This window comes from Clupea harengus, chromosome 12 (genome assembly GCF_900700415.2).
Source record: "Clupea harengus chromosome 12, Ch_v2.0.2, whole genome shotgun sequence".
Taxonomy (NCBI): domain Eukaryota; kingdom Metazoa; phylum Chordata; class Actinopteri; order Clupeiformes; family Clupeidae; genus Clupea; species Clupea harengus.
In genome coordinates, this window is record NC_045163.1 from 2,430,268 (window position 1) to 2,445,336 (window position 15,069).

Sequence of the window (15,069 nt, forward strand, 5' to 3'; positions counted from 1 at the left end):
AAGAAGCAGCTGCTCTAGCGCTTAAATCATTGTAGTCTCGTAGAGTATTGCACTTATACTTAGCAGCTGGAGGTCGCTTAAAGTTATCAGTAAATAATAACACATCTAACCCTGTTATATTCTACCCGCTTATCAACCTCCTCTACTCTATTCAGACCGCCCTATCATGCACCAATCCCACCATGTCCCCTTCGTGCCCCCTTAAAGTACTTACTTCTTCCCAGTAGAGGGCAGTAAGCACATGTGCAAGACAAGAGGAAACTGTCCAGATAAACCAGTCTAAGTTCGTCATTGTTCTGAATTTCACTCAGCCCTATTGAAAAACTCTTTGGTCTTCAGTTCTTACTTGTGCTTTTACTGTGATCTTGTACCCTGACTCCCACTGGCTTCTCTTTAACCTACTGTGACTCGCATAGAAATCTACTTTACCTGAATGAAGTTGCCTTGGAGTACAGCCTTTGGCACGATGTAAGCTCTCATTCTCAACAATACATGTTCAAAATAGGCAAAAAGGCATAACGGTTCATTGAGAAAAGTATTCTTTATTTGATTTGAAGGCCATCCCTCTTCTGAAAAATATTTTTTGGGGGTCAATTGATTGTAACAATTGCATGGTTCCAGCCAGAGAAACAGACTGCAAGCACATACTTAATGATCAGGGAGAAGATTTTTTTTTCATTGTCTTTGTGTGGAGATCAAAATTGGAAAAAAAGGAATTTTAAGTAAAATGCATAAAATGGCTTCAGTATTTGGAAAATGAATCTGATCAATTTAATACACAAATCACAAATAGTGCAAATACATGTTGTTTCTGTCATCAGGGTAATTCATAAATGTCATACACATTCAGGCCTTTCAGACATGTTTTTTGTGTCAAGTGAATTCAGTTAATTTGATAAATTAGACCATGTTTACACCATTAGTGTCACACTTTAACCATCACTTTATTGTGAATTATGGTTATATTCAATAGCTGGTTCCTGACAAATTGAAAATATTTTGTTGTAATTGCCGTACCATATCCGTGTATCCAGTATGTGTGTGTGTGTGTGTTTGTGTATGTGTGATTGGTTGGTTTTATAGAAACAATGTTTTGCCGATGTTCCAGTTCAGAGGTATTTGCAACAAAAGCCTAGGCACACACACACACACACACACAGACACACACACACACACACACACACACAGACACACACACACACACACACACACACACACACACACACACACACACACACACACACACACAGACAGACACAGACACACTCACATACATTGACCGATTAAACAGCCACCCAGTGAATCACCATAACCACCCGCCTCATACTTTGTGACATGTTAGTGTATTTACAAACATTTTAGCAAAATATAGCCAAGGCCTATTTAAATATGCATAAATAGCTTGAAAATATTTTCTCATTATCATTTTGGACAACAATGAAGTACAACATTTATGTTAACCAGTTTATATTTAAGAAGAGCAACATGTAAGGATGGTGGATAGACTTCCCTGTTTTAATTCCTAACAAAGTGAAGCACCTGTTTTGACCATTTCAAGTGGAAAACAATTTTGAGCACTCAAAAAAATTAAACATTTAAACTCGTCCGAGAAATTCAAACACATGAAACAATATTTCAAGTTTGTTTTTTTAAAACACATCTTTGGATGCTTTTACATTTTACATTATTAATCAGAAAACTTTAGTAATCCAGCAACATTTAATTAATCAAAGTTAAATTTTCAAAACATTTGTACATATTTACAATAGTGCAGAGAAAAGCTTGGTGCACAGCACAAGGGTAAAGCATGTTCATGATACGAAGGACACAAACCCAGGATCCACTGTAGTAAAGCTGCCCACACTGACTCAACTTCTCCCCTCTTCCCGTTAAATTGGTTATAGAATGTTATAAATATGAACATTCACATTGATATTATATGTGTAGTGCCTGTCTAGATGAATCAATCTTTTTAATTTCACAGACAGTTTACCTGTCTTTGGTTGACTCATATTTAATGCAGACAATGGCGTCATTTTAATTTCTGTTCAAAGGTACAATCTGAATGTCAGAGAGTTGTGATATTTGTTTTACCTCTTGTAATTTCTATTTGAACAAATCTCATGTGGGGCCCTAGGGAGAAGTCGAGTCATTTGTGACAGTGGCATACACAGTAAGATGACTGGGGGAAAAAAATCAGTTTAAAGTGATTTCAGAAATCAGAGAGCTCAGACAACATTCTTTGCATTGAAGTCTGAGATTGAAAGCAAAATTCAGCTCAATTGATGAATACACATTTAGTGGCCAAAACAGCAGGCTAAACTGCCGACAAATCTCAGAACATCCTTTTACCCTTCTCAATAATGCAAAAGCGTGATCATCAAATTTTATTATAAATAGAAATGTACAGAAACTGAAACATCCAAAATAATAATAAAAACATTCAATCCCTAAAAATTCCTGTATTTAAAATCCCAGTCTGAAATGACACAAGGAAACTGCCATATAAAAAGGCTGTTAAAATGTCACAATTTGTCAACATATTAAAGTCCCAAAATGGTTCATTAAAAAAAAAAAAGAAGGTTTTGCATTTGATTAGCCTACAATTGTAGATAGCTTGTCCTCCAGATTCCCAGTCTTCCTCCTGTTGTGTGTGTGTGTGTGTTTGTGTGTGTGTGTGTGTCCGTGTCTGTGTGTTTTTGCTCATGCATACGTAAATTCTGTGCGGAGCAGCGAACTCTGGAGAGAGTTCTGGGAGGTCAGTTTGCTGCCTCGGGGATGGGTGGAGCCCGGTCCAGCCTGACAGTCCAGGGATCGTTGGAGGGGGCTGGAGGAGCAGGGAAAGGAAAGGGTGCGTGGGGCCGAACATCGTCCCGGGCCAGAGTGAAGGAGAACACCCCCCTCTTCCTCTCTGCCTCCCCAGCCATGTGGCCTCTGTCTACCAGCCGTGCTTCTGCTGCCTCCCTGCCCCCCCCTTCACAGTCCTCTAGAGCTCTCCCCCCCTGTGGTCGCCTCTCTGCCAGGCCACGGGCACCCAAGGCAGGCAAAGGTGTGGGCAACAGCCGGCACCCAGCGGCCAGGCCCTTGCCTTGGTGCAGGTGGGGGTCGGGCGGGTACAGGAAGTTGGAGGCGCGCCAGGCGGCGGGCTTGCGTCCCCGTCGTGGGCGCGAGACGCGGCAGCTCTGGCGCTTCAGGTGGCGGTGCAGGTGGTCGGAGCGCGTGAAGCTCTTGTAGCAGTGCTCGCACTGGTAGGGCCTCACTCCCGTGTGGATGCGCAGGTGGTTCTTCAGGTCGTAGTTGTGCACAAACTTGGAGTTGCAGTGGAGGCACATGTAGGGCCGCTCGCCGGTGTGCTTACGCATGTGGATCTTCAGTTTGTCCTGTCTGTGGGGAGAAGAAGACAAGCAGGAGCAGGGGTTAGGCACGGTGTGGGAGTACAAATATGTCAGCTCATCTTGGTTCCCTTGATCCCTGTTCATACACATCAAGACATCCCCTCTCCTTTTATCTTCCAGGTACAGTCGCTCTCACTCTCTCTGTCTTACAACTACTTAGAACTACATACATGTACACATATACTGGTCTAAATGTATGTACACACATTCAAATTCATAGGCACTCAGACAGGGTAAAATATCCATATGTTCTGACGAGACGGCTGCTGAAAGCTGCTTAACTCTGGCAGGAAGTGGAAGGTGTAAGAGCATTAGACAAAAGAGACGCATGCAGGTCACGAGCCGCTGTAGGGGTTTCAGAGATTCATGGGCCCGTGTCATGTGGTATTTACATTTTTGCACCTGAACCACACTTTTCTCTCTTTCTTTCTGAGTTTCATAATTCCTCACTCAAATGGCACGCATCTGCAGATCTGAATTACTGCACTGTTTCTTCCCTCTCTGCAGCTATAGTTAATTGGGCACTGGACACATTTAAACATTGTCATCTAGTCATATCTGATCTTCTGTTAAGCTGGACAAAAAACATTTCCTGTCTGTGTGCTTTTTTTTTTTTTTGTCACGATGTCCTGAAATGTAAAAAAAGTCAGTGAAATGCTAATGATGGGTCCTCCAGGTACCATGCTGAGGGTGACTGGGATGTGGACTGGGTGCTGTTCTCACTCACCGGGTGAAGCGCACCTCGCAGATGGTACACATGTAGGGTTTCTCCCCCGTGTGTGTGCGCATGTGGCGGGGCAGCTTCCCCGCGCCCTGGATCACCTTGTTGCAGATGGGACACTGCTGCGAGGCTTTGGGCTTCAGCTTCCTCTCCTCCTCCAGCTGCCACGGGGGGAAGACCCCCAGGTGAGACGCGCTGAGGAAGCTCAGGTAGGAGCGCAGGTCCGACTCGTCCTTGATCTGACTCAGCTGGGCCTCTGGAAGCACCCCCAACCCCGGGCCCATGAACTCCTTCATAAAGTCCCTGTGCAGCAGCCCAGGGGTCACGTCCTCCTTCAGGTCCTCCTGGATGACCTCTTTCTTCACAGCCAAGTCCAGGGGCGTGTTCTCCATCTGTGGCCCGTAGGGGTGAGTGGCGCGGTGGGGTTCCAGGATCTGTGGGAAGGTCGGAAACTCAGCGGCCCACATAGGAGGGTAGAAGCCAGGCAGGAGCGGGGAGTAACCAGAGCCTCGCTCGAGCCCTGGCATCTTCGGGTACAGGCCCTCCTGGAGGAGTGACTCAATGGAAAAGTCTTTCAGGGCCCGGCCCTCCAGGCCCTCTGGATCGCGGCCCTTCTCCGGGCTCTCCTTCTGACACCTCCTCTCAGGCCTGCTCTGGCAGTGATCCTGCTTGGAGCTGCACGGCGGGCTCCCCAAGCGCTCTCCCATCTCCCTCTGCTCCAGGGCGCTCCCCTCCTGCTGCTCGGAGACTTGGGTGGACTTCTCACTGGCGTCGTCCTCGGGCTCCTCCTGTTCCTCTTCCCTGGACTCCTCTGCGTCATCATCTAGGTCGTCCTCCTCCTCTTCGTCGTCCTCATCCTCATCGTCTTCCTCCTCCTCATAGCCGCGGTCCCGTCTTCCTCCTCCACCCTCGCCTCCTCCTCCTCCTCCTCCTCCTTCCTCTCCCCCGCCTCCATCCATGATCTCCAGACAGACGTTGATGATGCAGGGGATCTCCAGCATCTTGGCTGCATTCAGGATCTGCTTCACGTTGCCTGCGGTGACAGTGAGGGTGGAGGTGTAGGCGAACTCCAGGATGGCCGTCAGGGACTCCGGCCCCACAAAGTCAATCTGGTAGACGGCGTGCGGCTCGCTGGCGTCCGACGCCACGGTGAACAGCTTCTTGAAGTACTGGCTGCAGGCGGCCAGCACGGAGCGGTGCGTGTGGTACTCCTGATCTTGCACGATGAGGACCACGTCGCACAGGAGCCCTTCGCGCCGCTGCTCGTTCAGACTGCACAGCACCTCGCTGCTGTGGTTGGGGAAGGGGATCCCAATCAGGTCCTCTTCTCGGTACGCCATCGTCAAAAGGATCGAAATCTGGTGCAAAAAAAGAGGGAACACACGGAGGACGAGAAAGTGACAGAATGTTATTACTCACACCAAAAGGCATTTCATTTTGTGAAAGCTTTGAATGCCCACACAGTATATTGCCTATGGGTTTCAATTCAGATACAACAGGCTGCTCTCTGCTGATGGTGCAGATGTCCTTTGTAAAGAGGAAACAAAACACCACAGCCAAAGGAGCACTCCAAAAACCAAGGTGTGATTGCTGAGCACGCCTGTGCGGCGCTGACTGACCCCTTCTGAGAGTACGGCATTAATCTTAAGCGTGTTTTCCACTCATGGTGAAGAACTGATAACAAAAACCTTTTGAAGTCTTGAGGTTCTCAGATAATGAAAAGAGGAGAGTATTATCTTTAAGCTTTGTCTTGTAAAACGAACGCAAAAAAAAAGTGACAGACACGCACACAGACACACACACACTTATCTGTGATGTTCGGAAGCTGCAGAAACAATACAGGAAGGTAAAACGGGTCAGGTTCTACTTTCCGTTCTTTGGTGAGTTACAACATGAAGACACGATTCAGCACTTCTCCCAACATTTTGAACATCTCTCTAAAGCTCTTTAAAGCATGACAGAAATATGTTCTTCCTTCAAACAAACAAAAAATCTTTTGTGAAATAAATCGCAAATTGCATGGATTTCCCCCCCTGGAGAAATGTATCAGCTTTTTATATCCACATATTTATTTATTTTGTATTTTAAATCATGTGAGTGGCCTTGGGTTATACCTGTTGATTTCCATAGACTGTTTGGAGTGAGTTGTAAAATTGTTTTTGGCAGCACTGTCTCTCATTCACATCTATGAATAGAGCTTAATCTTAGCTGGCCGCTCTCGGCGGTCACTGCAGGCATTTGGATGGTTGCTTTCATATGCCTAACCACCACAAAGTTGTTGACTGGATTCAAATGGGCCATAGCACTCTCACCAACGCCAAAGTAAATTAGCCCCCTCACTATTATAACTCCTTTCTACTGTTTTACAGTAGAAATGTATTTTTAACATGCTCATCCTGCATTTCAGCATAATATTGAGCTCACTGGTAACCAATCAGCTGGTTAATATCTTCTACACTGTTGCTAGGGAACAGTTGCTATAATTGCCGTTTAGACATATAGTACTGTACAGAAAACACGCCTGTTGACAAAGAGTGTATGTTGCACACAAACTGGTCGTTGGCCAGCAGTGCATTGAAAATACTTGCAGTATGAATTTAAGATCATGTGCATCTCAAAGTTCACCTCCGGGGTATTGTCAAATGCAGACAAGTTTCATCTTCAAGAGCTCCTGCAGATTTCATATGTTTAAGGTCATAGGAAACCATAAGGATAGTGTTCTTATTTGTGTTAATAAGCTCAGTGTATACGCTAGGGAGTACATTTTATCCTGTCAAAATATTCCTGAATCAGAGTTGGTTCTCACTGCTTTCTCCTAATACATGACTGTGTCTGTATCGAGATGTCAATCAGAGTTGACAACCATGGAAAAGATGGACTGGTGTTGAGATGCCCTCATAGGACATGTGTCACATTGAAGATTTGGAGAGAGAGATAGAGAGAGAGAGGTGGGGAGGAGTGGGCAGAGAGAGGGCAGGGTGATGTGATGTCCCCAGAAGTTCCCTGACAGGTTGTGTAAAAAAAAAAAAAAAAACTGGTAAAAAAAACAGTGTGGCCACCCCTCCCTGGAAAATCCAGCCAAGTCAAACAGGCGTTCAGAGCTAAAAACAACAGTGCTGGATAAGGGGCCAGTGGGGGGGTGGTGTGGGGTGGGGGTGATGTGGACGGAGCGGGGTGGGTGTGGGGTTGGCTGGGTAAGGGGGGTCCTGAGGTCTCCCACCCACCCTGAGAACACATGCTGCCCCGCTGCTCCCTGCCCCCTGGAACTGTGACACAGACGCTGGAGGGACGCACCTTCCCCTAATTACTCTATGGAGAGGATGTGCCACATAGCCAGGGAGGGGAGCAGGGCACCACTTTCCCACCACAAGGTCTTGGAGAATCACCACCCCATCCCAGCCTTACAGCTTTAACCCTTACTGCTGCTAGTTCTGCTGCTGCTACCTACTGTGTTAAGGACAGAACACCGAGGCCCTTAGAGCTTGTAGAAATTACTTTATACTTCTGAAACTCGCCGGTCAGAACAATGTGCGTATATATAAAAGGCACGTGGCAAGAGTCTACAACTTGGAGCAGAAAACAGAGGAATGTTTTCTGATCCCTGTTTTTTTTCAAAGAGTAAAAGGCAAAAAACCAGAAGGAGAACGTGAGGTAGACCTCATTCCTCTAAGACTGTGATTATTAGTTTGACGTGACCACAAGTTTCCTTCAATTTCATTCTCTAGTATTTTGATTCCTTGGCAAATCTTATCTAAGCCACACAACAAAATCTCCCCGTTTGTTACATCTAGGCTTCGTATTTTGAGTTTACCGCTGATAATATGTGCAGCACTTTATGCCTTTATTTCAGGAGCCACCATAGAGGAAGAGGAGAATAGAAATGAGAGAGGTGGGCAGTCGCCTCAGTGTCAGGTCCCTTTGTGCAGGTCTGCCTCGCCACCCTCCACACTGTCATGCCATCCCCATCCTGTGCCCACTGTTAGTGTGCTCTCCGCTCGCTGTCACCTCAGCGCTAACCATCCAGCCGCTAATGTTATGGGGGGACTCAAGCCTAGTGTTCCTGCTCTGGTGACATCAGCAATCCTGGCGCAGGGCATTAGAGTGAAAAGCTAAGGTGTGTGTGTGTGTGTCTTGCTAGGTAAAAAGCTAAGGTGTGTGTGTGTGTGTCTTGCTAGGTTGCTTTAGCCTTGCCCTTGGTATGGCACCTATGAAATATTACCCCTGCCCATGTATCGGCTCTTGTTTGGTTCTCTCAACAGATTGACATTAACCAACATTATCCATTGAAAATTAGACTTTTAAATGTTGAGCTAAATGGCACACAGCACAACTGTGTCCGTAATGAGTATTTCATTAGAAGTTATATGAATTCAGAGTAACTAAATATATTCACCATGGTAACTGGAGAAATGTGGAAGAAAAGTGATGTTTTTAATGTAATAACTTGTGTACAGTTTTAAACTGCGATATAAAACCAAATATAAGTTTGAGCCCTTCCCGTCATTTGTGACTGACTGACTGACTGAGAAACCCAGAACATTTGGACTCCCTGTGCAGCAGTGGTCGCTGGTAAATTGGCTAAATCTTGTTGTAAGTGAGTGGGCCCCGTGGGAGCCGGCTGGCCTGCTCTAAAGCTCTTTCCTCAGGGGGCCCTGGAGCTCTCAGGTTTAACCCATCAGCTCCTTAGGCCACTTGAGGGCTGACTGCATGGCGCAACTCAGATGTAGTTTTGGTACTTTCTCCTCTAGGTGGTTTACAAGTGCACCTGTTCAGTGAGGCCCTGGGTCGGTTGGATCTGTGCATTAATAAAGCGCTAAGAGTCTTTACTAAGGGTTTAGTGGACAGATTCTGGGATAATTGGTCATTAAAAGGAATACATGAATGTGATAGAGGGCAGAGAGGTAACAGGTATGGGAGGAATGGCAAAGTGAAACATGTCCTTGTCATCAGGTCATATCAGTTATTGTTTAACAGTTTACAGTCTTCCAAAGACAACTGTTTATTAGTGAAGGACAAACTAAACCCATTTTTGAAGGATTCCGTATATTTCTATTTCAGTGAAGTGCGAGGGTGAGCTCTTTGAAGAATGGGCTTTAAACAGGCGCTCCTCTTTCACTCTCTGCCATGTAAAGGCCCTTCACCTTGAAACATTTCACAAAAATAACTGTGTTGCCCTTCGACATTACAAAAGAAAGTGAATGAATTCAGCCGTACAGTTGAAAATACATTTTGAAAGAACTTGTAAGGAAAAATGTAAAGAACAAAAGAAAAATGGATTCAGGCCTTATACCTTTAACCCTGTCCAGTAGTCTATGCACTGTTACACATTATCAACATGAATGGCGACAGAAAATAAGAAGACTGTGTAATACAAACACTAATACCTGTAATTCGTAAGCTTGTGACGCTACAAAAACACCACAAGAGTTGGAAGTTACACAAACAGTAATTTTCACATGCTTTCATCCCTGATAACTACCTCCCCCACACCATGCCAAAATAATTCCATTTACTCTATTTGGGCCTTTTTTTAAATTGTTATTCAAGAAGGTATCATTTAAAATTTTGTAAATGTTTTATGTTGAATCGAGTGTCATTTGTGGCTTAAAAAGTTGGACTTTTGTTATTTTTTATGTATTGTCTACCCGCACTCAAGGGGGCTAAACCTTAATTTAAGTTGATCCACACCTGGTTTCTTTCACTGTTTTACTGAGTTCGATTTTTTTAACTATGGTAACAATTTGACAATGGGTTTGAAGTCAAACTAGAAAAGTCTGTGAGAACTTGTGGCTGAAAAACCTCTTCAAAACACAGTGCCTCTGTGGGTCATGCGTTCAAAACTAATTCTACAGCGATCCAATACTTTGCACCCTAATTTCCTACAGACGGCGTCCACAGTAAGACCCAAATAATGATATGAGTCATGAGATTACCCTGTCCACAGATGGAGCTTCTGTCAGTGCACCTGAGCGGCCCTGAGCTAAAGGCAGCCCTTTCATTGAATCACTACTAAAGACAAACAAAAGCACTTACAGTGTGCACTCAAACACACATTACCCTCATGCGCAAAAATACTCTGATCATTCCAAAACCTACAACCCTATGAGCACACAAATACACGTATAAACATACACATTATACATACCCGACACACGCATAGACACTGTACATACATACATACATACACACTGTACAATGGTATCCTTTTTATCATCAGGTCAAATCCATTTAGACAGAATCTCCACCCACCTCCTCTTTTCTTCAGGTATGTTTCTCTCTTTTTCTTTTCTTTTTGTGTAAATCCCTCAGACTAAGAAGAAGTGCTGTTCAGTCCCAGTCCTCTCTCATCACATCTCCTCCTTCAGACTAAGACAAAGCTGCCTGTCCATTCACAGCTCGTCGCCGCCGCCGCCGCCGTCACGCTCCCCCACTCATTCACAGAAGCCAGAGCACGGGGAAATATCCACACGGGGCTTGCAGAGAAGACACGACAAGTGTCTGAGCGGCTCTCTCTCCCCGGCACTCGCAGGCAGGCAGCCTCACCGCTCCAGGAGGAGGCTGGCTCGTCTGACTTGCAGTAGGGAGGGAGAGAAAGAGAGTGAGTAAGAGAGAGAGAGAGACAGAGAGAGAGAGAGAGAGAGAGGAAGGGAGAAAGAGAGGGAGAGAAGGGAGCAGAGCTAAACGGCACTACTGCGATGTGGAGATGTCGCACCACTAGTTTTTATGGCAGGGTGGGTAGCTGAAAGATAATGATACCCCATCCTCCTCCACAACACAAGTTAAGCACAGTGTGTAATAAGGCCGTGGCTCAGACACCCTCTGATTTGGGTCAGACTAAATGAATTTTTAGTTTTGTTAGAGTGGATTTTCAGTTGGAAGGGAGTGGGGCTGAAACAGGGAGAGGTAGCGGAGAGAAAGCGAGCGCAGTTCCAAACACCCTGTGCTTCCAACGGCTTTGGCGTCTGATGGCACAAGAGAAAGAATCAGGAAGAAAAAGTTGGGAGCTGCACAGGGCTAAAAGGCTATTTACATTTTTCAGTCTCGGCAAGATTTTCCAGAAGAGTAAAATAGATATATCATAATCCTCTCGATATTCTAGTTTCTAATTAAGTTATAGTACTTCAGTCATAAAGCATACATAAACAACCCTCTGTGGTGGAAGATGTTGAGAGAGGATGCTCATAACTTTCAACATGTGGTCACTTTTTCTTTGCTTTAATTAATGTGCACATTTTGATTTGATTGTATTCCTGTTGAATTTTATTTGTAGTATACTGTTAGAACCACAGAAATATAGTAATTTCTGCAACCTCCGCAAGGCAATTAAAGTTATAAAACTATAACGCAATCATAGTATGCCATTCTGATTCCACCTCAGCATGCCAAAAAACACCTGCTTCACGCAATGATACTAACATGTACTGGTCCCCACTCATTTATTTTGTGTCAAATAAAAAATAATGGCCTCTAAAAAATAAAATGTCTATAATATAAAATGCAGTAAACACAAGCAAAATAAGTAATTTGAGGATATCTGTAAATAGAACCTTTGATATAAACACAAATAACTCCCATTTGAATTATCATTGTTTGTTTTAGTGTCAGAAAATGTGGACTATATCAGACCTTTTTGTCTGAGTTAATTGGTTAAGTGAGAGCATTTTTTTCTTGATCAATGCAGATTATTATATGATATTGTATTAAGTAAAAAAAAACATACTTCCAAGAGGAAACACAAGCTATTCAAACACCCTGTGCATGCTCCAATCATGCTCCAATCATTATCATACACTTGTCAGTGCATTCAAACACTCTGTGCATGCTCCAATCATTATCATACACTCGTCAGTGCATTCAAAACAAGACGACCACAACTTCCTGTTGATTCATTGCCATTTTATCTTTCTGATAATTCTGCCATAGAAGCATTTTCCAACAGACTGTCGCGTTAATGATTCAGGGGGGCTTAAGTGTGGGAACAGTTTACTTTGATCTTTATGCACTACAGTCACAACCTGTGGAATAAGGGTTGTTTGCTGAACCAAATGAATCAGTTAGTATTAAATATGGCATTTTCTATAAATTATGTATGGGTTTTGTAAAACCTTGTGCTTTTATGGTTAATAATATGTGATACCACATCTGATTGTATAGCTATGACGACTGACTGGCGATTTTTTTCTTTTTCTATGGTATCTTGAAAATGAAAATGAGAAGACATTTAACATGTAAAAGACCAAAATAAACATTTCATGCTCTAAAGTGATAGACTGACTCCGAGTCTAAGAGCTCACGGCACAGTTGGAAGAGGAAGAGGAAGACTTTACTCATGGACTATTTACAAAAATGTGAGGTGATGAAAAAAAGAGATAGAAAGAGATGTTTTCATCCCACTCATTCATTCTCAAGGGGGAAATGACCTGTCTTGCATGTGCGGGCGATGAGTGAGAAAGAAAGAAAGAAAGAAAGAAAGAAAGAAAGAAAGAAAGAAAGAGGAAGAAAGAATGTGGGGTTGCAGCGTGTCAGACACATAGCATAGACAGACAGACCGAGCATAGGAATGGAAGTGCTAACTCCTAGCTGAACAATCACACATGGCACAAATGACATACTCAGTGAGAACATGAGTCTGTTGTCTGTGATGTCTCCTCAAACTGTACCACAAAACAACTTCAACTACTGTGTGGATTATTCTCCCCAACTCTTGACCGTATTTCTGTCACTTCTTCTCTCGCTTCCTCTCTCTCTCTCTCTCTCTCTCTCTCTCTCTCTCTCTCTCCGGTTCCCCCCTGTCTCTGAACTGTGCATTCCCTCACTAAATGTGATGAGAGTGACAAAGTGGTTTTCTAACGACTGAGCTGGGAGCGAAGGCAGGATATCCTATATGACATCAGAGGTGCTTCACGCCTAATTATGTAATTTTGGGCAGATTCATACCATCATTGTCAACTGACCTGCTTTCTCTCTACCATGTCATGAAGTAGCTGGTGTTTCTCTTTGTTCCATGTGGTCTACTGTACACAGCAAGAGAAATGGAACATGGAACAAGAGACAAATATTAACATTCATTTTCTCAGAAGAAATTATTACTTGAATGATTACTCACTGGCATGGATTACAGTATTTTGGTAGTTGAATCTGTAAACCCAAGGATGACCCAAGCAGTTTTAAGAATGAAAGCAGTGTGCTTATGCTGATCTACACCCAAGGCCTCCCAGGGACTTTCTAGTTCAGACCACAGCCTTTTCCCTAGTGGTTACACTGTTTTGACGATGGTGATTCAAAGCACTCAGTTCTGTATCTGGCAAATCATCAGAGCTTCTTTTTTAAATGCTAGTAGGCTAGACAGACAGCCAGACAACCAACCATCACAGAACCCTGGTTATCAGAATGTTCAGCCTGTTGTCATAGAAACTCCTCACAGGTATCTCTCCTTTCATTATTATTGTAGGGAAAGTGCTGGACTTCCAATCTCTACCAAACAGTTATCAGTCCTCCTATTTTTAATATTGCATTACATGTGAGGAGCACATTTGAGGAAAACACACAGGAATATTTTTTTTGTTTTAATTTTTTCTTATGGCAAAGCTTTTTAAAACGTGTCATCTTGATGTATTTCAGCAGTTCTGAACATGGCTGTAAGTTGCTGAGGGTCTGGCGTGGGTCCGTTCTGCTCGTTTGTGTGGTTCTTTGAGAGCCGCTGCAGTCTGTTCGCACCCAGGAAGCTGGGGCTGAGTAAGTGTTTGGCTCCACAGTACCTGTTTGCTTTCACTCGCCGTTCCTGTCATAGCGGGCAGCCACAGCTCCCAGCACAGACAGAGTCAGAGAGAGAGAGAGAGAGAGAGAGAGAGAGAGAGAGAGAGAGAGAGAGTCAGAGAGAGAACGAATGAAGGAGAAACAGAAGAAAGTGGATAGAGGACAAGAAAAAGAAGGAAGAGTGAGAGTGAAATGAGAATGATAGAGAGATTGCGGACACAGAGGAAAAGCAGCTTCAAAAGAGAGGCGCTGCAGAAAGGAAGGACAGCATGCAAGTGAGTGAGAGGGAAAAAAGCTGGGAAATGCAAGACAAAAGCCAAAGGAGTGTGTGTTAAACGGAGCCAAAAAAGGGTGGTTCATCAAAACGTGTCAGCCAGTTTTATAACATCTTTTTTGAAAATGAAATGGCAAATGAGCCAGAGACAGTCTTCCTCTTAGCCGTGGGTGTCTGGTAGACACTCACAGCCAGACTGAAGGCCGTAAACAGACCAGAACCCCCAGCCTTTCCAATGGGCTAAACCCTAACCTTTTACCCCTGTCTAATTCTTTTAGAAAAGTGGCACTTTTTCGGGCAAAAACATCTGATGTCTTTGATTGCTTGGCACCACTGCACGACTCTCAGACTAGAATAAGGTCATCTTGGAGCTTAATAACATTCTGCAGAAGTGTGTCTGACTAAGTCTTAGTGAGACACACACTGTAGTCCCTTTCAATAGGTAACTGCCAATGAGGATTGTGGACCTCCATAGGAGTGTGCTTCTCTTTGGCCTCGATGGCCTCTCTTCATGCCTGGCTCTCTCACCTCATCGGCCTCTGGTTGTCTGGGAAGGAGGGGGCTGCGCGGGTGTTTGTGTGGGAGCTGCTCAGAGGGAGGGCAGAGGATTGTGAGAAAGAGCGAGGCACCCCCACAGATCCACTAACTCTGGACAGACCCTCAGCTCCCAGCCCTCCTCCAAGGACAACATGCACACAACTCAAGCCACAGAAAAATCTGCTGCAAGTTCATTTTTTTGCACCTCACAAAAGTAGTGTTGAGGAGGTTCACTGTCTTCCTTTCTGCTGACAAATCTAGTCCTCTTTTCTGTCTCCGGCTGCATTGTTTAGTCTGTGTTGGTGTTAAACAGACTCATCTGAAACAGGCCTGTAGCCTGGGGGAGGCAGATGCACCTGAGGGGGGCAGTGGGGGGCAGTGAGGGG

The 15,069-nt window shown here is 44.5% G+C and overlaps 1 protein-coding gene across 3 annotated transcripts in view; it reads right to left on the minus strand.

The window, feature by feature from the left end:
- Positions 1 to 531: 531 nt before the first annotated feature.
- The window catches only part of LOC105911471 (zinc finger and BTB domain-containing protein 7C), a 21,785-nt gene continuing 7,247 nt past the window's right edge, over positions 532 to 15,069 (minus strand). Inside the window, exons 2-4 of one of the 3 annotated variants that reach the window (XM_031578026.2) lie at positions 10,366 to 10,683; positions 4,123 to 5,474; positions 532 to 3,384 (exon numbers count right to left, since the gene is read on the minus strand). In XM_031578026.2, the coding sequence (XP_031433886.1) occupies positions 2,760 to 3,384; positions 4,123 to 5,456 (1,959 nt within the window). In that variant the 5' untranslated portion in view covers positions 5,457 to 5,474; positions 10,366 to 10,683 and the 3' untranslated portion in view covers positions 532 to 2,759. Of the gene's footprint in view, positions 3,385 to 4,122; positions 5,475 to 10,365; positions 10,688 to 15,069 lie in introns of all 3 variants that reach the window. The other 2 variants (XM_031578024.2, XM_012840269.3) reach the window with 2 other exon arrangements.